At 43.7% G+C, this 22309-nt stretch overlaps 1 protein-coding gene across 3 annotated transcripts in view; it reads left to right on the top strand.

Annotated features, from left to right (window-relative positions):
* The window catches only part of KIAA0513 (KIAA0513 ortholog), a 472380-nt gene that overhangs the window by 383008 nt on the left and 67063 nt on the right, over positions 1–22309 (top strand). For all 3 annotated transcript variants that reach the window (XM_078670087.1, XM_078670085.1, XM_078670086.1), the window contains 2 exons: positions 5736–5806; positions 15103–15307. In XM_078670087.1, coding sequence (XP_078526213.1) covers positions 5736–5806; positions 15103–15307 — 276 coding nt within the window. The remainder of the gene's footprint in view (positions 1–5735; positions 5807–15102; positions 15308–22309) is intronic.

Here is a 22309-nt window from a genome sequence, read left to right as displayed (position 1 = left end):
TTTGCTAAGTTTCCATATGACTAATGTTTCAAAGTACCACGAGGGGGTGGTAAACAGTTACTCTTAGAAGATGCTGTGCCCAGAGGGGACATCTTAATAGGACTGACATTTATTCTGTTATATGTCAATATCGCATTCTAAGAGTGTGCTTCGATTAATGCGAGAATGATGCGTACATTTGTCATTTAAGCATTTTACATGACATAGACATATATTAGAGGTCTGCTATTATTTACAGTTTTTAGAAATATATTAGAGGTCTGTGTTTATTTACAGTTTGTGGAGAGCCCGTTTTAATGTATTTTCCTTTTTCCACGTATGGTATGTTGAGAACTCAGTGCGTAATTTGTAAAAGAATATAGTCTAGGTACTGTTATCAGTCACCTGACTCATTACTTTTGAGTATTTTTCACGTTCTCTCTGTCTGTGGTTTCCTACCTTCCCCCCTCCATTCTCTTACCTTTTAAACCATTTTTAGCGGCTAGCACCAGGATGCCAGTTGGTGACAGAGCGCTTTATAAATTCTATAAATAAATACATAAGTGCTGGGGACCAAATTTTGCTCATCTGAGCAAAATTGTATGTTGGCAAGCCAAATACCAAGACTGAGCAGTCTTGATTCTACCCGATGCCTCTTAAATCCACCATCAGACACTCCCTGCTCCTTTATTTCACTCTTGCAAGGACCTTTAACAAGTTTTTCCATCATTTCCCTTCCTCCTTCTTTCCCCCTTGTGTGTTTTTTCACTGTCTTGCTCTGGATCAAGGTCAGATCAGAAAAAAAGGTCCGGTCCCAGATGTGATGACCGGCTCAAATTAAACACTGGTTGAAGTATGTGACAATTTTAGGCCTGATTTATGGTTTGGCGGGTGGAGGACAGGCAGACAGGATGGCAGATGACTTTATATCCACCACCCTCCCTTTACTCTGCCCACCAAAGAGAGAGTTCTCTGTGGACCTTTGGGTCATCTCTATGCATTGCATGGAAATGCTATTATCGTGGTTCCTGTCAAAATTGGAAAAGTTGGAGGGACGGTTCTGTCAACCATGATGGCAGACCTCCAAATGTTTCCAAAGTTTTTCATTTTTCAAAAACAACCTCCCAAAGCAGAAGTTTGTTTTTGGGGGAAAAAAACAAATGGCACCTGCACCAGAGGAGTTTCTTCCCATGGTGTGGGGATCATTATATCTGTCCTCCCTACATAAGGTGGATGGTGTTCTGTGCTTCCACCAAGAGCCCCCATTCCTTTGGGCCATAAGAGGAAGGTTTACGCTAATTAAGTAACTTTTAGCAATTTGCCCATCTCAAAATCAGGCTGACGTACTGAGAGTTTGGGGTAGAAGGTACACCGTTGCCAGGAGAAGTGATTGAACATTTTTAGGAGTAGTTTAAGATTTAAAGCACGTGCTTGGTGAATAAAGTGAACACACACAAATGTGGGCCGCCAAAGTGATCATATGTATGAAAAAAGAGAAACTAAGGCTGTGAACCATATACAATTGATTAAGTAGAGTATGCAAAAAGGATTTCGGTGTTTATAAGAATGTTACTGTACACAACACAGGAAAAATCAAAAACTGTGATTTCACTGCCGTTAGGATATTGACAGCATTTCGACCCTAATTGAATGGACGGGTCATCATCAGGAGAGAACATTTGTAAGAGTGCAGGGGATAATCAATATCAATTCCGATGAGGTGAAGAATGGGCGGGGCTGGCTGGTGTCTCTAAGCCATAGGGAAAATGTTGGTGGTAGCTTAAAATGAATCCTTGCTTACCTGGAGAAACCCCAATGTATGTGTGCAGGAAGAGGCCTAGACACTTAAACTGGAGGGGTCCTGGTTGCCAGTGAAAGCTAGAGAAGGCAAAAACGGAATTGATCAAGGCAATAGAAGCCGTGCATCAGCTGGGGAATTACTGTAGCTCGCGGAAGACTAAATATTGCCTCTCAATTGGAAAACAAATTCCATTTGCCAAAGAAAGGCCCAAAGGAAAACAGAAATTCAAGGGAATGTATGCCCCATGGATCCAATCTAAGTGCGTTGAGCTTGAGGGGCAAACTACACCTGGAATTGAGTCACATGGGCAGAGGGCCAGCTGATGCCTCCTGTTTTGAAATAGTCAAAAATCCGATGACCACAAAGCTTTCTGGCCCCGTGGATGCTGGATTTTTGATACTTTGGAACAGGAGCTGGCACAGGTAAAGAAGCACCAAGAGTGGATGCACCGTCATTGTTCAACCAGGATCCATACAATATTGTAAAACAAAACCTGACATATAGAGGTCTAGCTTTAGTATGCACTCTTTTATTAGTTAATTGTTGGGAAGCATACTAGAGTGATGCAATTAAAGAGGGTTAGTCCTAAAGAAAGCCCATAGCACCCACTTGAGGGCTACTAATAGGGCTGAAACATGTTGACTTACTTTTTAAGGGTTGAATCTTTCCTCTGATAGTTTTATCTGCAACCATTGGGATCTATAATTACATTTCTCAGTCCACTGCAAAGCAATCTTACCTGTTCCCCTCTTTACTCCATTCATAAATTAACCCCACACCAGATCCTTAAGTCCCTGTGACCCGCAGGAGTGGACCTCCAGTTTTCCATCCTCTGGAGCTCCTGTGGATATAAACACACATTGGTGGTCACTTCCACTGATGCGAGGAAGGACCCTATGATCAATCATGCCATCTCTGGGTGGGTGAGAGAGTGTGCATTTAAACAATTGGACTTTCTTCAGTACAATTCCACCTGAGGTTAGCTATTCTGGTTCCCCCTGGGCTCACATGTTTTTGAACTATCAACAAACATCATCCACCTCGCTTCCAAATTACTGAATACCTGCACACAAAAAATGGAATAAACATGCGTGCTGATTCACAACTTTGCAAAACAATGTTATTTTGCCTACTTTATCATTATATTTATCAACATGTTCCCACACATCCTTGATAAAAAAACAGTGTTACCTATTATAGGGCAGATAATGCTTTAATTAAATGTAGGTTCTGCTTACATATACTTTAGAGAATTGCCATGTAATATCAAAGCCAGAAGCGAGGATTATGCATCTTCAAAGCCTCTCTATCTTAAAAAACAATTTCATAACATAGATATGCTGCCCCTATATGCCGCCAACAGAGGTCTATTCACCTTACCTTCATGCGTAAAACCTGGTGTTAAAAAAATCACTTCTTCCCTCCACTGCTCTTGTATGGAAATAATCAAGAAAGCAATTAAACCCAAAAGGGTTTCAAGCTTCAAATAAATGACCAGTTCAGAAATAAAATAAGCACTATATTCGCACTGAGCAAATCTTTACCAGGAACTTTGGTGGCCCCCGAGACTGAATAACTTTCATATTACCCCTGACCACTGGTTATGTGTAGGCAAACTTAACTTCCAGTAGACAGTGTCATTTTGACACCACTGACCTACAGACACTAATTGTCAGTCAGAGGATTATAAGCTGGTTAAAAAGTTTGCCAGTCAGTGATGGTCTGTCCATGGAATCCTAAACCCTTTCCGTGCACTAATTAACCTATGCACCAAGTAGTGGCACCAGCTTGGCGGAAAGGGGCCCGAAAAAGTTTCCTTTTAGAGTATGGGGAGGAGACTAGTAAGTAAAACACTTGTTTTGCCTGATTGTTGAAAATCCTCACACCATGCCTGAGTGCACTGCATAACTCTTATGCAGATTGATACAATATTCATACTGGCATACGACTGCCTAGCGGCAGTCGTATGCCATGTATGTCACCTTCAGCCACACAGTGTAGACCGGAGTGTTATCAGAGATGCCATCCCTGGCTGAAGATCAGATAGATGACATGGTTCCACTTCTCAGCTCTGATATCATCATCTATGTATGATTTGACAGCTTGCATGCGCCTTACGCTAAAAGGACCCTGTCGAAACATGTCTGTGAGAGCCATGTTTAGAATCCAGGGGAAAGAAGGGATGTTGCAGAAGCTTGGAAGAATATGCATTGCTTGCTGAGGGAAGGCTTGTCAAAAACAAAAGGTTAGTTTGATTTAGGCGGTGTGCCTGTCAAAATGCTGAGGTGGAGGAGGCCCTGGCTACACCATACCTGCCGTTCTGCCATGTTATGAGAAATCCAGTGTTCTGGCGGGGCACTTTTTGCAAAAACATTCCGTGGGGTGGTTTACTGTGCTATTAAGGCCATTCAGCATTTCAATTTTCAGCATAACAAACATCCATACCTGGCAGTGCTGGTTGGGCCGACGGCCAAGCCCCATGAGGCTCCACCGCCAGTAAATAAGCGGTTCCACCACTGTGAGTGAGGCACGGGACATGAGAGTGAGTGTGAACGGAACATCCTCTGTACGATGACCAGTTCTGTCACACTCTAAATGACAACCGAATCCCTAACCTTGTTAGTACCTTTTCTTTGTGCAAATTCGGGGACCATGAAGGGCTGTCGGATGGATCAAATTTCACAACTTAACCTAGACAACAAGTAATCCATTCAATTAGTGTGAAGGCAAACATCAGGTTAGTATTGATTAAGAATCAAAATATGAATGCATCAAATAATATGAAGCTCAAATTAGGTCAAGGTCGTAAGAATCGGTAGATGAACCAATATGGGGCCGCCTCAAAAGGGAAGGACAAAGGAAAGTCAGTCTCTGTCGTAGAGAGTACTTTGAATCTACGATTCTGCTCAATGTTTCATGGAACACTCTAAACTCGCATCAGCACAAACTTAAAACGTGTAGTTCTAACACTTTAAACACCCACACACAGTTCTCACAAGACTATCCAATCAGGTTAAAGCACGATTATACAATTACCTCTTAGGATTTCTCACAATACATGCTTCTTTCAGTTACACTATCTGTAATAGGATAAGATACATCTACTAAGCTGCACTCTGCAGGTGTCTTCTTGAATGTGCTATTCATTGAAACATTCCATGATTCAACCCCTTGGCCGCGGCGGTAAGTCCGCCGCGGCGCTAGGGGGCCGCGCGGCGCCCCCATCCACTCGTCACGAGCCGCGGTGGCGCTGTGCTTGTGACGGAATGGTTCCGTCACGGCCCCGCCCGCTCAATAGAACGCGCCACGCAGGCGCGAAATCAGCGCCACGCAGGAGCGGCGGCCGGGCCGTGACGGAACCATTCCGTCACCAGCACAGCCCCACCGTGGCTCGTGACGGAATGGTTCCGTCACGAGCGCACAAGGGGTTAAAAAAAACATTTCTTCACATAGGAAAGAGAACATTGCGTGCGTTAATTAGGACTACAACTCACCTGGAAATAAAATGTTCCTGGGTCACAAAGCAAAGTTGGCAAACAGAGGTAGCCATTTTTAAATTCAGCCCTACATTAACTATAATCAATTTAAACGAAAATAAGCATGTTTTCTCTCTCCAAACAGCATTAGCGTATCTATGCATAATGTATTATTATAAAAAAATAATTTACGAAAATAAACGTCTCCAACCTTACGCACTTTTAGCTGTAGCGCCTCCTACAACAAAAGACAGCGGAGAGCCACCACTTTATAGCTGATTAGCTTAGTTCTTTGTCCTGCCGAATTGTCTACCTTTTTTTCTACAGATTACTTCTGTGCTGTTGTAGCTTTTTTTCTGTCGGTTTTGAAGTAATGTACCGTTTTGTGCTATATAAATAAAGGAATAAATGAGGCTATGAAAGACCCACATCTTTGAGGTATATTCTAACGGACTTTCCTCTGTATCTTACTGTCTCAGGTGCCACCAGATGGATGACTTCGGACCTGCCAAGAATCTCATGACCATGTGCTTCACATATTATTACCTGGGTAAGCACTGTGCTGCAGAGCTGTTTTATCACGGCTTAAAGTAAACGCAGCATTAACCACGCAAACCCCTCCAGGCTGCTCTGCAGAATAGCTTAACTGCATCCGGATCTGAACTGCGGTCTGTAGCAGAGCGCCACCTGCTGGCTGCAATACAGACTCGCAGGACTGTGTCTACTTGTGTAGTCTTCAGCGTGCCATTCGAGTGGATATAATTTGTAAGGCCTTCTCCTTTGTTGCCTGCTGCAGACAGTATGCATAATTTGTGGTCTGTTAGGATAAGTAATTGATGTCATAGATTCCTATTCTGTCTTAAAGTTTAAAGCTCTTGCACTTTAAATTCGATGGACCATAGAAAAGAAAAATACTGATTGCTTGGTCCCAGTGCTTGAAATGGAAAAATAGAAGTGCAGGTACTCTCTATCAGAGTACCTGCTTGTTTCTGAGAAGTACCGGTACTCTCCAAATAAAAGTATTACGTCACTCTTGAAGTGCAGGTACTCTTCCCCCTCAAAATAGTAAAGTGACGGTACTCAGTACCGGACAGTACTGGCCCATTTAAAGCACTGATTGGTGCTAGCTCTTTGTCACTCTTAATTTGTGTGCGTAACCTACTCACTAGAGGTGAGACCCTAATCTGCTTCTTTACCTGTTAATTTCACAGCTTTACGCACCAACACCACATTCGCTGTTCACATATGTGCGCCCTCACCAGATCCTCTTTTTTCCACTGAACAGAATATTTTTTTTTAGATCTTTTTCGTTTGAACTTTTTTCTTCTCCACTCTCCTCATTCTTTGTCTATGGTACCTTGTGCTGCAGTGCTATTGCTTTAAGCTGTGCATGTCCTGTCATTGACAGTTTGCATCAGCTGACACACATAACCCTGTGTCCTTTGTTTGTGTGAAGCATCCGGTGCATGCTTGCGTTTTGTGTGTTGCCATGAGTAGGAGGATACTTCGAGACAGACTGGCTAATGCCAGAGGAGATGGTCTGGTGCAGCGGCCAGAGCTGCCGACTCTGACGCTGGGGATATGGGTTTGAGTCTTGTCATCAGCTCAACATCCTGTGATTCTGTGCAAATCACCTAATCTCCCCGTGCCCCTGGACAGCGCCTGGATACCCTCGCGGGTGACAAGCAGCGCTATATAAATCTACTAATTACAATTATGCGCAAAGTAGAGGCACATAGATCCTTTAGGAGAAGTTGGGTTTCATCATTGGGAAGAAGAGTCAGGACACGAGTATATGGTCTTGACCCCTGAGCATGGGGCTGAGCGCTCTTTCGGTCAGTTGGATAACAAGACGTCCCTCCATGGATCAGTCCCCTTCCATACAGAGGCCACTCTCACAGGCCCTGTGGGTCACCTCGGGAAATGTGAAAGTAACTGGTCTTAAGGATGTGTTTACCCTTCTACCAGACAAATTGTGCAGGTATACCCTTTATCTTTGTCCAGGGAAAGGGCATGAATGCCTAGGAGTAGAGGATTCCACGGGGGACCAACCCTCTCTAGCTCAATAGACTTTATTGCGCTATTTCTTCAAGCCCAGTTCACCATCTTGGTACAAAGGTGCCATGCTGCCAGTTAATGAACGGCTTGCACCATTCTCTCCTGGTCCTGATTCTGCAAGCTTTTGGCACCAAGAGGTAGAGCAAGTCTGCTAATCTTTGAACATCCCGGAGATAAAAGCGCAGGTCATCGTTGACTCCAGAGGCGAGCCCACCTCCTCTCCTGTTACAGCCCAAGCATGACCCGGCAGCCATCTCCAGGCTCCTCGCCTGCCGCAGTCGTGTTACCCAGATTCTGCTCTTTACAGGTTGCAGTCGGGAAGGTGGGTGCTCCCAGTGTGTAAACGGAGAGCCTCTCTGCCAGCGGTTGGCTTCCCCCGGTGTTCTTTTTATCATCGTTGCCATGAAGAAGGGCAGAATAAAAACATTGACTTTGTCAAGCTAGTCACACGGGACACCCAGCAGTGGTCTGTTTTTAGATATTTCCCTTACATCAGAGACTGTTCTCACTGCAGAGTAGGTTACCTGGTCACTCTCCCTTGCAGCCCAAGTCTTTCTGGACCAGGTGCTGGGGATGGTCACCCTGGCACAGCTGCAGAACTCGCTGGAGTCTCCTGTCTTCGGGACTCATTTGAATCTGGAGCCTCCCCCATTATTTTCTTGTCACCCTGACAGGCAACCTACTCCGCGGCAGAGAGAGAAGATTGATCTAATCTTTCAGATGTGGAGCCGGTGGCCTAGGAGCACCTCCCAGCTGCGCTTGGATCTGAATCCTGGCATCACCTCCATGCTGCCTTTTATACTTAGCCCAGAATCTTTCCTGGGTGTTTACACAGAATATCTGTACCAAAAATATTTTGTGACAAAATATCATGCCAAGAATATTGAGGACTAAAATATTGTGAAGGTACGTTTCTATAGCTAAGTAAAGTTTTACTTTATATAACTCCACACATATGTACCTTGACGATATGTACATATCTTCGAGGTATCTAGATGTGGAGTTAACAATAGTAAATCTGTACTTACCTAGTGGCACTTACTTTCTCTATATTTTGGTCCTCAATATTTTTGACACGATATTCTGTCCACACAATATTTTTAGTTCCGATATACTGTCAGTGATCACCTTCTTGAATGCTCTGGGTACAAAACGAAAGCATATGATGTCACCCCTCAAAAATCCCATAGTCACTGTCCCGGTACAATGTTTGTCCATTCCAGTGCAGCTTCCGCATTTCCCAGCACAGCTCCCTCTGACTTTGGCGCACCACTTTAGTCCAGCCCCAAAGCATCAGTCCCGGAGACCCAACCAGCACAGCAGGTCCCAGTTTATATGCCAGTCGTGATCACCCCTAGTGGACTTTGAGGGATGAATGACAACCCCCCGCCCCCCACCCACCCGTCCCCCAATGGACCTGTCTCTGAAGCAAGCCATTTGGCCAAGGTTTTGGAAGTGCTGTCACTTGAAGCCCTGCTGAGGACATCTGCATGCTGGTGGCAGTGACATCTGGTGACATATCCAGTGTGTCGTGGATCTTAGTGCACGGCAGGAAATGTCACCCCGTTCACTGCTTGAACTGTGAAACACAGCAATAATGAGGGCTTAGTGGGCCCCTCAGGCCTCTGGGCACCAGTGCCACTGCACCTGCTGCACCAATGGAACCTACACGTGCGGTGACAACTGCTCAACAAAAGCCTGCCGTGATCATTGAGCCACAAGCAAGCTCAGGAGCTCTGGAAGACATCTTTGTCTGAGCTTGAAGTCTCAAAATCTTTGGGCAGGCAGCATTTACTAGACTTACAAAGTCTGTCCAGTCTTTGTCTGCAGGAATTGCGATGGTGGCTTCTCTGACGGGGAAAAGTGATACCCTCTCACAAGGAGGCCAAGGATCTGCAGACACTGCAATAAAATGCATGAATCCACAAAGCATTTTTTTTTAAGACAGGCTAACCCTGGTGTTGTCATGGCTTCTGTGACTTACATCAAGTGACACAAGGTCAGTTGAATGACCACCTTACTCCCAGACTGCTCCCAAGAGGAGTATATGTCCGGGCTCATCCAGGACAATGAAGTTGCAGAACCAAACTTGCTTATGTCCAGAAACCTTATTAGTGATGTTGGCAGATCCATGAACACTATCCATGTTCCTGCACTCATAGCTTAGATTGTTAACTTAAAACACTGGATTATGTCTTCAACCTTTCTTTTGATACTTAGGAATAACTATTTTGAACCACCTTTGAATGAGGACCTTCTGCAGTGCAAGGCAGTCACAGAACAACCAGATTACTAAAATGCCAATCAAACAGGCAGAAGAGGCGCTCACAGGACGTATACGCCTGCTCTGTAGCCACAGCAGAGGCAATAGAGTCCCAATAGGTTTTGTCGTACTAGCTGCCATTCTTTTCACCATTTTAGGAGGTTCAAATACTTTCTCTCTCTACCACATCTGGATCAAAATAACCACAGATGCATGAGATCTCTCAATGGTGAAGAACATCTGTGCCCGACAGCTGCCACCACTGCTTTCATCTGGGCCTCATTTGCAACAGACAGCATCTCAAGAACTCTTGCAAATGCACAGACACAGCTTGTTTTTAGGAGCAGTACACCTGATCCCAAACGTAGAAACTTTGCTATTTTTATACAAGGAAAAAGTGAGCCAGTTTCATTCTCATCTTAGACATCTCTTTTTTAAATCATTTCTTGCCACAACAAAAGTTCAAGATGCTGTCTTTGGCTCAGGTGCTGCGGTTTCCTGACATACTGACTGGTGGGGTATAGTGTACATTCAGATGCTGTCACGTGGCCCACAGGGATATTGTTGTCTTCCCAAAGTTAGCATGAGTATGCTATAGGCTGCACGCTGCTTTGCACACGTTACTCCAAGAGTTTATTTTGCAAATGCCTCTTTTGACACTTTGACATGAGAACCTACCACTGTCTTCATGCTTTGCAGGTTCCTGGTATTAAGTCTGAACATTGTGAACAAGGTCGTACAACAATGCCCCTTCTAATTCTGTTATGGTCAGGCCCTAGCATCTAGACAAAACCTTCAGAAGCAGCTGTTGTTTGGGAATACGTACTTTGGTCTTATTGGAATGCATGGCTAGGGAGCACACACTTGGAGAGACGAGCAGGACAGCACCTATGATGTAGATCTACCATCTATAGACTGAGGTACGGAGGCTGCAGGTAACGTCCAGAGATCTTGTAATATATAATCATCCTGCTTCTATACAAGGGGAGTGAGGTTAGGCTACACTGTTTTTCACTATGACAGCTCCTTTTTTATGATTTATGGACTACTTGCTATGCTGACTGTATTTCTGTTATGCATTTTTCTGCTTATTGTGGCACGTATACTGCATACTAGAACACGTTAGTTACAATAAGTATTTTAAACTTGTTTGTTTCTCTGTCAGATCATATTGTGGACGAGCACAAGAGTGAGTGAAAAAGTGTGTCTTGCAACCACGATTCCTGAGAGAGTCTGTAGTGTTGTGTTCTGGGGTGGGTGTCTGATCACTTGTTTCTCAGTGAGTGAGTAGGAGGGCAAGTGAGACACTATAGCTAGTCAGTCCCGGGCACATGGGTACTAAGGTGGTAGGATGACTCAGTCCCTATATATTAAGGGCCCATAATCCTACGCATAGTTCTGTGTTTCCGCAGAATCCCTACAACAATGTCTGCTTCCAAGTTTGAAGGGTCACATGCCCTATCTTCTTTTTATGGTGGGAAAGCAACACTTTCAGTACAGTACTCTGCCGTTCGGTCCCAATGCTGTGGTTCGGGTCCTCACCAAGTTGTGACCCTGGGTTTAGCTTTTTTGATGCATCAAAAGAACAGTTCATGTCTATAGCTAGACATTTCCATAGCTTGGGATCTCTACTGTCTCTGCAGAGTATTGATTTATCTCTGCGTATTAACACACTGGAGCTGAAGGCAATCTTCCTAGCACCAACAGCCTTTCTGCTAAAGGTGAGCTGCGGAGTGACAATAGTTCACACAGACAAAACAACTGATTGATTTTATTTGGATAAGCGCTCCGGCAGCTCTGCCAGCTGGCATTGGAAGTGCGGGAATAGACCTTGCATTAAAGTATCTTGCTGTTAGTCTTCCATTTTGCAAGAACCACGAAGATCCGAGTGGACTGGCTGAGCAGTCTTCTCCTCTTGCTACACTAGTGGAAAATTCACCAGAGAATTCTTGATTCTGTCTTCAAATTGAGACATTGTCTATCTGTGTAAACATTTATTATTCATCTGAGCACAAAGTGAGACCAGTGCGATTCTTGGCGGTTACGGGGCTCAGATGCCCTGGGGATGGATTGATTCTTATGTCTTTGCTCTTGAGAGCGATCCAGAAAATCCAATAGATATGTTGATGTTCAGCCATCCTGCCAGCTGTGGCATCAGCTTTGGTCTTGTGCCTGCTCAATCTAATTCAGAAGGACCCTTCCTGCATCCTCCCATAGAGAATGCCTTCTGCCCATATAGGAAGGGAAGGGGTTGCAAACTTGCCAGCATCACACTGTGTGAGGGCATGATTACTGAGGAGCTAACCTTAGACCACCCTGGTGTCACATCAGACAACTTGAAAGTTCTGAAGGCAGGTAGTAAATCCTCAAACGATCTATGTAGAAGAGCGGATGTATGAGAATATGTCACTGAAAACTAATGAATGACATGACCTACTCACCTGTTCAACTGATGATGTTGTGTGACCCTGAGCCCAGTCACCAGTCAGTCGTGCTGGTCTATGACTTACATCTGCTTCCTGCAGTCACATCACAGCTTGAGTCCTGTTGTTTTCAGGGTAGACCTCTTCCCTGTCACACTGTCTGGTTAGGGGTCGTGGAAAACGGACAAAGCTGGGAGCAGAGCTCTGGATCAGGGTTGAAGGGCATGGAAAGAAAATAACTGACATCAGTGCCCAAGAGTATGTGGCTTTGCGACATCACTTCTGGAGCGGTGAGCGTTGCTGAAAAAATCTCCAACTCTAGTCAGGTGCCTATGAATATTGTAAAAGTGAGGTATCTGTGGTTAGAGAGTTTCTACCAGAAGGTTCATTACCAAAGGGTAAATACCTTTTTAATGGGAGACTTCTTTCTTGGTGGCCTAGACATTTGTCAGGGACAGAAATGAGCTGTAAGCTTTTGGCACCATGTAACCACTCACAATTCTACATAAGTATAGAGTAGGACTCGGAGTTCATTAGTCCTTCATCCCCAAAGTGCTTTTGGAGTTCCAGATGAACTAAGGGATTGTGCTCATTAAATTCTTTCTATGTCCCTATGCTTCCTCTCCTGAAGTGACAATTTACATTGTGGATGTAAGGTGCGCTTGAAGAATTTTATTTTGAGATAACCAGGGACCTGTGTTCTTCCGATCACCTAGTGAGGAACTTTGTAAGCATTGAGGCTGTCCGAACGCTGCTAAAGCCAGCGTTAACAGATGGACAAAGTCATGTATCAGCACACATTGTTACTCTTAGGTTGGCAGTCAGCTTCTTTATGGTGTGAGCACCACAAGAGTGAAGTTGGAATTTTGCAGGTATTACCCTGACATGTATATGCCAGTCTGCTGTGTGTGCTACTGGGCTACTCTGCATGCATTGTGTCAACACTACTCTCTTAAGGCTTTTTCCCAGAATGATGCAACATTTCGCCAGACGGTTCTTTGCCACTGGTTTGCCTAATCCTAAACTGTTGAATGGTGCCTTTCATCCTCTTTCTTACTCTGGCATGCTGTTAAATCTACTTAAAAAGTTGACAACATATGAGAGTCCGATGCAAGTGGAGGATAGAGGTAGCTGTGTGGTGAAGCTGCAACACTTGATTCTTTGTCACTCTCAATGCCCTACCACGTACCACTCCACTATTGGCCAAAGCACCAAACGATGGCCACGTTTTATCTGACGAGAACTGTTGAATGCGCTTTTAAGTGCAGAAATGGGAGCATGCTGTGCTTGATGCATAAACGTGTCCATTGTACTTTCTGGCCATGCCACTAGGACATAGGATACCCATAAAGTTGATAATGGGAGTGAGCTTACAAATTAGAGTAACAGAGTCGCAGTAAACAGATCTTTATCCTTTATTACCTGCCAAATATTTATAGCTAAGAGGCATAAATAAGATATTGAACTACTTAAAGTGTCATAAAATCCTATAGAATAATGCCATACTTGACTTTAGGGAGTGGATAGTTAAGCAATTATTTTACTTAATATTATTTATACAAACTAAAAACTTTTATGCATTGACATAATGCCATGGCAGCATGACATACATTTCTAAAATGTGACCCAAATGTATTTATTATATATCATAGTCAATGTTAGATCATTGAACAATGTATATGCAAACGCCAGCAAATTTACCCCATGTGGTACGAGCACATTATACCTTCCCAAATGCTTGCTCATGATCAGACATGCCTTCACAGATGACATAATGAATTCTGTTATTAAGTCCCACTTATTATAGACTCATGAACCCGTACCTTTATCACTACTAAGTGACTGTGGTCTATGTTAAATCAGTCACACTCAATTAACACTGGCAGTTACCTGTTTAACAAATCATCTCACCAAACATGGACTGTGCCGTCAGACTTTGCTGACATGTCACGAAGACAACATGTTTCCACTCCTCATTTATGAATACAGGGTTTGATTGAAATGCTCAATATGATGGTTCACATTAGGAATTATTTTGTTAAATGAAAGCCCTTGAAGTGCTGTTTTGGGGCCATAGTGTCATCTGTTATTTTTAGTCTGGCCGGGCCACCAAACAGGGGCCTATGTGTAGATGGGTTTGTTTTCAGTCAAGTTACCCAAAATCCAATTCTCCAAACATGAGTCCTCATTTGGGTAGGTGATATGAACATCTGGATTCTCAATTCTTCCCAAAGGAGATTGATTTCTGCTTAAATCTGCATTAGTAGAAACTCTTTTTAGAAGCACAGATGTAAAGCACAACCCTCTGATGGAGATTATCTTCACTAGTTATGGCAGGGATTAATGCCAGAACTTGTGGAATTTATTCCTAAAATAGTGAACGCCATTTCATGTTCCCCAAGGATCCAGAAATCCACAAATCCAGAAGATTTCAGAAAATGAAACCAAAAGCCTTCAGCCTGTCAAATGCAGAGGTTGACAATTGCAGAGGTTGATGATTGAATTATTAGATCTGTGATTCATAGAAATTAATATACTTCTGAGCATGCGCAGAAGAAATCTTATTCGGGAGAATTTTCCATCAACTACCTGATCATAATTCACCATTTCTACAAAAACATCTGCATTAATTTGGGATCTGATCTTTTACTTTGGAAATGAGTTGAGGTTTCGTTCAGCAGTTTGATTTCTCACTTTGCTGTTAAGACCATTGCATTATTAAATGAGCAAGTATAATATTCTGACCATTTTACTACACTGTTCCCTTCCATTAGCAGATCTTGACCACATGTTACAAAATCCAAGCTTAACATGTGCCATGTTTGGGTAATTTCATCTAGATTTGTTAAGGTGGGCCCAAAGGGTCTAAAATCTGCTTAAAAGGAGGATCTTTTCCAATGCTCTACTGGTGCAGTCACAATATCTAGCCTTTTCACATGCCACATGCCTTTTGAAAACAGATTTTCAGATGTCCAAGCTGTGGTTGGTGCCATACCTTTTATATATTTGTTGGTTTTATTTTATTGATGGCATATGCTTTATTGATAAATAACTTTGCTTCGAAGTATCCAGAATTCCAAGTCCATCTCTTGTTGATTTTAGGGAAAACGCACTCGCCACTCACAGAGAATAAACAGAAGCTGACGGCCACTGGTAGCATTGACGCCTACTTGAAGTCGGCCAACAGCTGGCTGGCTGAAAAGAAAGACATTGCTGAGCGGCTCCTTAAGAACACATCCGCCAAAACAGAGGGCTTCTTCGGGGGCCTTGAGACAAAACTGAAGGGACCACAAGGCAAGAAAGAAGAGTAAGTATCATTATTGTGGTACTAACATCTTTTGTATATTTGCATATGTCAACTTAAGATAGAGAATGGGTGCCTTTCTTCCAGCATTAAGGGCCATGTTGTATCTTGCATATGTGGTATGTGTTATTCCCTCCCTAGGAAAGCATTGAGAAAACCACTAGCAATTAGGTGGCACTTGGCAGGTAATGCCTCCTAACCCCTTGTGGCTGTGATCTGTGTATTTCCATTGTGCGTGAACATTGATTTTGTGTGTGTGCGTGAAAACAAGTGCAGAAACTTACATAGGATAAAGTGAAACATATGAACGTTTTAAAAAATAAAACATGCAAAGGCGTGTGTGTTTCCTGATCGTCGGTGACCAAGGATTTTTGGGCACTAACATCTTTCACATCATAGTTTGTCTGGCTTCAGGAGCTTCATGCCGTAGAGATTATCTTCTGGTGCTAAGTTGTATCTTCTAGAGGTGGTTCTCATGAGGTTTGAGATATGCATGCACATTTGTTGTGGCTTATGCTCGTGCATGCAGACGTAAGGACGGCCATCATAGAATGGGCTTTCTCCTATTGAAAAGCCATTCCAAGATGGTAGTCGGTTGATATGCATGTGTCGTGAAGCATGTGTCCTCATGCCTTGTAGCGCACAGATAGGCATTCTTAATTTAACGTTCCAACATGGACAACGGACCTGTTGGAATGGTAAATGAAAAATTATATAAGAAAGTGCGCAGGAGAGTAGAAATATTAGTAAACAGCCCGGTTGAGATTTGCTGCTGCAGTGCCCTCAAAAAAAAAAAAATAATAAATCAACTAAAACTTTTCAAAACAGAGAGCAACGGATGAGAGGTCGAGGGTACACAATAGTGCACAGGGACATTGAAATAACAGATACACATTTATGATACACATGAGAGTGTGCAAAGCAACGGATAAAAATTGGAACGTGTTTTCCAGCTAATTTTTCTTTTTCTCTCTCATTCTATATCCCCCTCTTACCTCTCCCTCTTTCAAGAACATTTCTTCACCCGTTCCCTCTCTTTTATTCTCACCTCTGTGTCTCAATTTTGCAACAGTTTGATTTTGAGAAAGAGTAAATACATGCAATTTGGAATGCATAGCTACTATCTCTGAGGCTTCTTGGTGTGGAACTCTATGTGGGCAGCCTATGCCTGTTAAACAGTTTCATTCATGTCTGATCACCCAGCACCTGGGAGTTTTACTATCCCAGTTGTAATCGGGTTCCTGGATAGTTCTACAAAATGTGTGTGAGTTAAGCACTTGCACCCAAGTTGTAGTTTTCGTTTCTAGCCCAGTCACTGAATGCAGAGATGCTCAGTGTGGGTCCAGGAGAGTCCGATTTTGAAGATGATCATGTAAGGAAATGTTACATGCAATGAATATAATTGAAACTCATTTACATAGAGCCAGATTTATATCTTGGTGGTATGTATACTCCGGTTGCAATGGCGGTGGGGTATGCATACTGCTAAGATAAAGGTCTACCTGCCAGATTTAAAAGTGGGCGGGCCTTAGCTGGTGGATTCAGCTGCTTGGTCAATTAGCTTTTCCACTGGCACCCCCCTCCATGCTTGGATGTGCTCCCCCAGATTCTGTGAGACGGCCAAGTGAGGCCTGTGGACATGGCCTTGATGGAACTCACCTTTTCCGCAACAAAATGGACTTGGCCTTGAAATATTTCAAGCAGGAATGAGCAGAGGCCCACTTATGGGACCAGCTTGCTTTCCCATCACTAGGACAAGGTCCGGGGCAATTTTGAGGTATCACATTATGGCAGTGTCTGCCTTCACAATTGGTGCAGCAGCATAACAAGCTGTTGCACAACTGCAGGGGTTATGATGAGTCCAGGAACTGTTGTGGACTGCAAGAGTAGTCCTCTCACACCTCCTCCCTGCCCTCTAGAGTGAAACGTCTTTACTCCACCTTTGACGACAAATGTGCAACCTTTGGGAGGGAGAGGGTATCCCATCATTTGACACGCTGGCAGGCTATCACAATGGACCGCTGAATCCTGCAGATTGTTGGGCAGGGTTACGTCATTCCCTTTAAGGACGCGCCTCCTCCCAGTCCACTCTTCATCAACTTGGATGACCATGTTTCCATTTTGCAGCAGGGGCATCAGCTCTTCTGATCAAAGGAGCTGTGGAGATGGGCAAGAATGAGATTAGGCAAGGATACTATTTTGTTTATTTTGTTAGTTCTCTAGAAAGACAGGGCCCCCTGTCCCATTCTAGATCACCGCCTACTAAACGATTTCCTCTGCAAGGAGAAATGTAAAATGCTGTCTCTGGAAGAGGTTCTCTTGGCTTAGGAGCTAGAGGACTAGATGGTGTCCCTCGACTTGTATCTTTTCTCATACTGTCTCTGCGGTCGGACGGGAGGTACCTGCACTTTGTGGTGAGTTCTGCTCACTATCAATTTGCAGTCCTACTATTTGGGTCAACTTCTGTACCTCAAGTCTTCAGAAAAGTGTTGTTGGTAGTTATGACACAATGTCAGAGGTGCAGGATCTTGCTGTTCCTGTACCCCGATGTCTGCCTGCTGAAACCAGGCTTCCCGCAGCAGTTCCTGTACCATATGCAGACCATGATCTCCTCACTGTTCGACTGAGACTTCCATCAACCTTCCCAAGTTACACCTCTCTCTCATTATCTCCTGTTTATCAGAACAAAGCTCGACACTGCCTCCTATAAGTCCTTCCTGCCTCCGTAATGAGTTTTGGACATTATGGCAATGAGCCCGATGTTCTGCACGGGAACTCTACTTCTCTTTTGTCTTCTTGGTTTCCCTGCATAATGCTCTGTTGTACATGCAAATCATGTGTCTGTGCCTGCCAATTTTTGCATTGTTCTTGCTACCTGATAACAGTAGTACTTGGTTGCTTCTCTCCTCTCCTCTCCTGTGTGACCCTTCTAGCGGGCTGGGTCCCTTTGTTTTATATTTTTTTGCACTCTGGGCTCACTAGTTTCTGCACTATCCGTGTAATGGACTTCTGTGCGGATTTTAGCCTCATGACTCTAGATTTTGAGTCTTTGTAACAATCCCTACAGTACGTTTATTTGGTATTATTCCCACTCGCGGCTCGTGCAGGTAAGGGCGGTGAGGCCAGCTGGGGGTGGGGGGGTCCATGAACGATGAGGGAAAATTAAATAAATAATTAATTTTCCCTCGTCATCGTCTGTCAAAATCCTGCCCCAACCCTGCCTGCCCGCTCATATCTACACGGGCCGTGGCTGAATATTCCTGGCACGAATTGACCCACTCATGATGTAATGTGGATTACATAGTTGTGCCTCCGTAAGGATTGATGTGATGTGATGCTCCTGTATACACTGAATAACAACAGCGTGTTTTCTCATATTGTGAGTATCCACGTTTTGTTAGAGAACTACTGAGAGTCCCACTATAGTTTCTTGAGTTCATCGGTGTGGTTTATTGTTCACGTTTTCCATCTTTGTTTTCCACACACAGGTAAGGGCCCCAGTAAGTCTTTTTTTCTTTATTATTAGGCACTATCACCCACATTCATGACTATTAATCGGTTCGTTTTTCTTTATTGTGTATTTTTTCGTAATCTCAGATGCACATATTCATACGGTTGTTCATTAAGATGAACCCCTGATTAGTACATATGGTTCGAAATGTCAACATATCTAAGGGGGCCTTTAAATGAAATATTGACCCCCACCACTACTCATCTCATCGGTGAGTCTCTTGCCTTATCTATATTTCGGCCAGCCATAGTCAACTCATTGCCTGTTAGCCATTCATGTAATCATTTTTGAATGTTTTATGCATCATTTCTGCACAGCACCTCTTTCTCTGCACTGAGGACAGCAGGTTCTTTTACTTCAAATGCAAAAACATTTTTTTTTAGATTCTGGTCTGAAGAGGTTTTTTTTTATATATATATATTATTTAGTCTGTGGTCATACGCTTAAAGTTATATCTGATGCTAGCATAAACAACTAATAGACAGCAACATTTTAATTTAGCCTGGCTCAAATGACCTAAAGTTATTTTTTCTTAGTATACTCCTTATCATTCTCATAGCATTATTTTAAAGGCCTGTTTCTCATCAAGTATTTCTGAACTTGCACCTCTTTACCTCTCACGACACAGGCGGCAAACTTTCTGTCAAAAAAGAATAAATATATATATATATAATTATTATTTTTTTTTTTTTTAAAGTTCAAAATATTTTATTACATTTTACAGCAGAAAAATACAGTGGTAAACAAAATTAATCTACAGTAGGAAAGGAACGTAACACCCGGGGGAGGGGGAGGAGGCTGTGCATAAGATGAAACAGTAAACATTCTACATTAGGAGTTGAACAGTACATTGTTTAAGGGGTGATACATCGGCATGTAGATGTAAGCATCACAAACATTCTACATTAGGAGTAGATCAGTACTGTTCATTATTATTATTATTATTATATTTGAGTTTGTAGAGCGCACAGATACCCAGGGGTTTCCCGGCGCTAACAGAGCAAAAAGAAGCAGGGAGACAAAGAAGAGACGAATTAGGCAGAGAAAAGCCAGGTTTTCAGGCCTTTCCTGAATTTCAAATAACAGGTTTCAAATCGCAAAGGGATGGGGAGTGAATTCCAGAGTGATGGCGCCAAATAAGAGAAGGAGCGACCACCAACTCTGGTGCGTTTGAAACGGGGCACGGAGAAAGTGCCAAGAGAGGAGGATCTGAGAGTACGCACTGGACAGTACGGATGAACCAAACTGGAGAGGTAGGGGGGGGGAGTTGCCTGTTTTAATCCGGTGCATATAACAGAGGGCTTTGAATTTTGCTCTTGATTCGATGCGCAGCCAGTGAAGGCTGCGCAGGGAAACAGTGGCAGATGCAGTTCTGGGCAGGTTGCAAAGCAGGCGAGCTGCCATGTTTTGCACCACCTGTAGTTTCCGTGTTACCTCCTTGCTAGCCCCAAGAAGGAGCACGTTGCCATAGTCTAACCTGGAGGTTACTAAAGCCTGGACCACAGTTCTTTGAGTGTCTGGCGGGAGCATCCATGCTATTTTCCTCAGCCACCGCATGATGTTAGTGCAGGTGGCTGAGACTTTCACAACATGCTGCTTCATGGATAATTGGTTGTCAAAAGTGACTCCCAGGTTGCGAGCCTTAGTGGATGGAACCGGCAGAGGACCCATTTGCTGCGGCCAGTGCTTAGGGCCCCAGAGAGAGGTGTCAGGACCAAATAAAAGGAGTTCGGTTTTGTCACCGTTTAATTTTAATTTATTGGTCTGCATCCAATTGGCAATATTAGTAAGCCCAGATCGAAGAGATGAAGTGAGGGCGTGTTTATTAGAGGAGAGAGAGAAAATAATTTGGGTGTCGTCCGCATATGAAAATATAGAGAGACCAGATTGTTCTGCCAAGGAGGCAAGAGGACTGACATAAATATTAAAGAAAAGGGGGCTTAAGATAGAACCTTGGGGTACACCGTGTGGGGACGGGAGGACAGTGGAGGCAGAGGTGGGTTCATAAGGAATAATACATAGGCATGTAGAAATGAATATCGCAGGGCTACATACCATGTCATTACATTTCGTATGGTGTGAGCTACAATGCCATACATACATGTTATACAATATTATTCATACGAACATGAGTATTAGAAACAGGCAGCTAGAGTTATTTACCTTGTCATCTATGACATTTCAGAATGCATAGGGGTGAATAAAATGGTAATGTCTCACATGAATGTGGGAAGATAGTGGCGCATATGGTAGTAGGGCCTAGTGTAGAGGAAGCTGAAGGTGCATGGGCGAGTCATCTACAGTGTAGACGGAGAGAATTGAGGGGGAGGTGAGTTTACCTGTGAGATGGTCATGGTGGTCTATAGATAAAGGCGCTTGTGTCTAGCGCGTTCCAAATTGAGCACCGTGGGTATCTCCACGGGGAGCATTGGAGAACAATGTTATCGGCGCCTCTAAGAAAAGTTAGCCACTCTTGCCGTTTAGAAAAAGAGACCGCTTTGAAGTTTTTCCAATTGTTTAGGATTAGTTTGCAGCTAGAGTAAGCAGTAGATCCAAGAGGAACCGATCATTGTCGTTCTTGAGTTTGGGGTCCAAAGGACCCAGTATAATGTATAAAAAGTCTTTCGTGGGGAGAATCTTTAGGGTATGTGTGATGAATTCGAGCTCTTTAACCCAATACTTGTGGAGTAGGGGGCACTCGAACAACATGAGTGCGAGGCAGCTCCTGTGTGTGTCGGAGCACCAGCAGGTGGGGTCTTTTGTAAGGCCTACCTTGAAGAGTCTAGCGGGAATCCAGTAAGTCCTATTTATTACCATAAATTTAGTTTGTGAAATGATAGGCGAAAATGTATGTGAAAAGTGAGATTTGATGATGGCGGTCCAATTGAAAGCAATATTTAACTTGGTAGAATCGGTTTCCCACTTCCGTTGGTTACGAGAAAGAGTTTTGTTTTGGTTCGGGAAGAGAATTTTATATATGCACGAGATCAGGTATCCTACTTTGGACAGGTGATACACGAGGGTGGTGATAGAGGGATTAGTACCTGATAGATTCAATTTGGTAAGCCCTTCTTTAAGCTGAAGGAATTTGTAGAAATCTAGATTAGTAAGATTGAACCGATTTTGCAAGGTTGAGAATGGTATAGGAGAAGTGTTTTCGTAGATGTCTTGTACTAGATTAATGCCCTTGCGGGACCAGTCTGTCCAGAAGAATGGAGAACCGTCAATTTTGAGTGTGTGGTCAGGGGCGGCTCTAGGCTCATGGCGGCCCTGGGCAGGGAGCGTAGGTAGGGGGTCCCGGAAGAGGGGGGTGTGGGCGGGGCGGAGCGCTGAGGTCAGTGAAGAGGGAGGGGTCAGGGTGTTGGAAGTTCAGCAGAGCCGGAGGCCGCCAAATCCCTGCCAGGGGCCGCCACGAAATATGTATCCATCCTCAGAGGATTATTATATTAAGGATATATATTGGCGTGGTGGCCCCTGGGGTGTGGTGGCCCTGT

The sequence above is a fragment of the Lissotriton helveticus genome, chromosome 12 (genome assembly GCF_964261635.1).
Source record: "Lissotriton helveticus chromosome 12, aLisHel1.1, whole genome shotgun sequence".
In the NCBI taxonomy this organism is placed as follows: Eukaryota; Metazoa; Chordata; class Amphibia; order Caudata; family Salamandridae; genus Lissotriton; species Lissotriton helveticus.
Note: the sequence above shows the minus strand (reverse complement) of the source record. Positions and strands in the feature narration are given on the sequence as shown.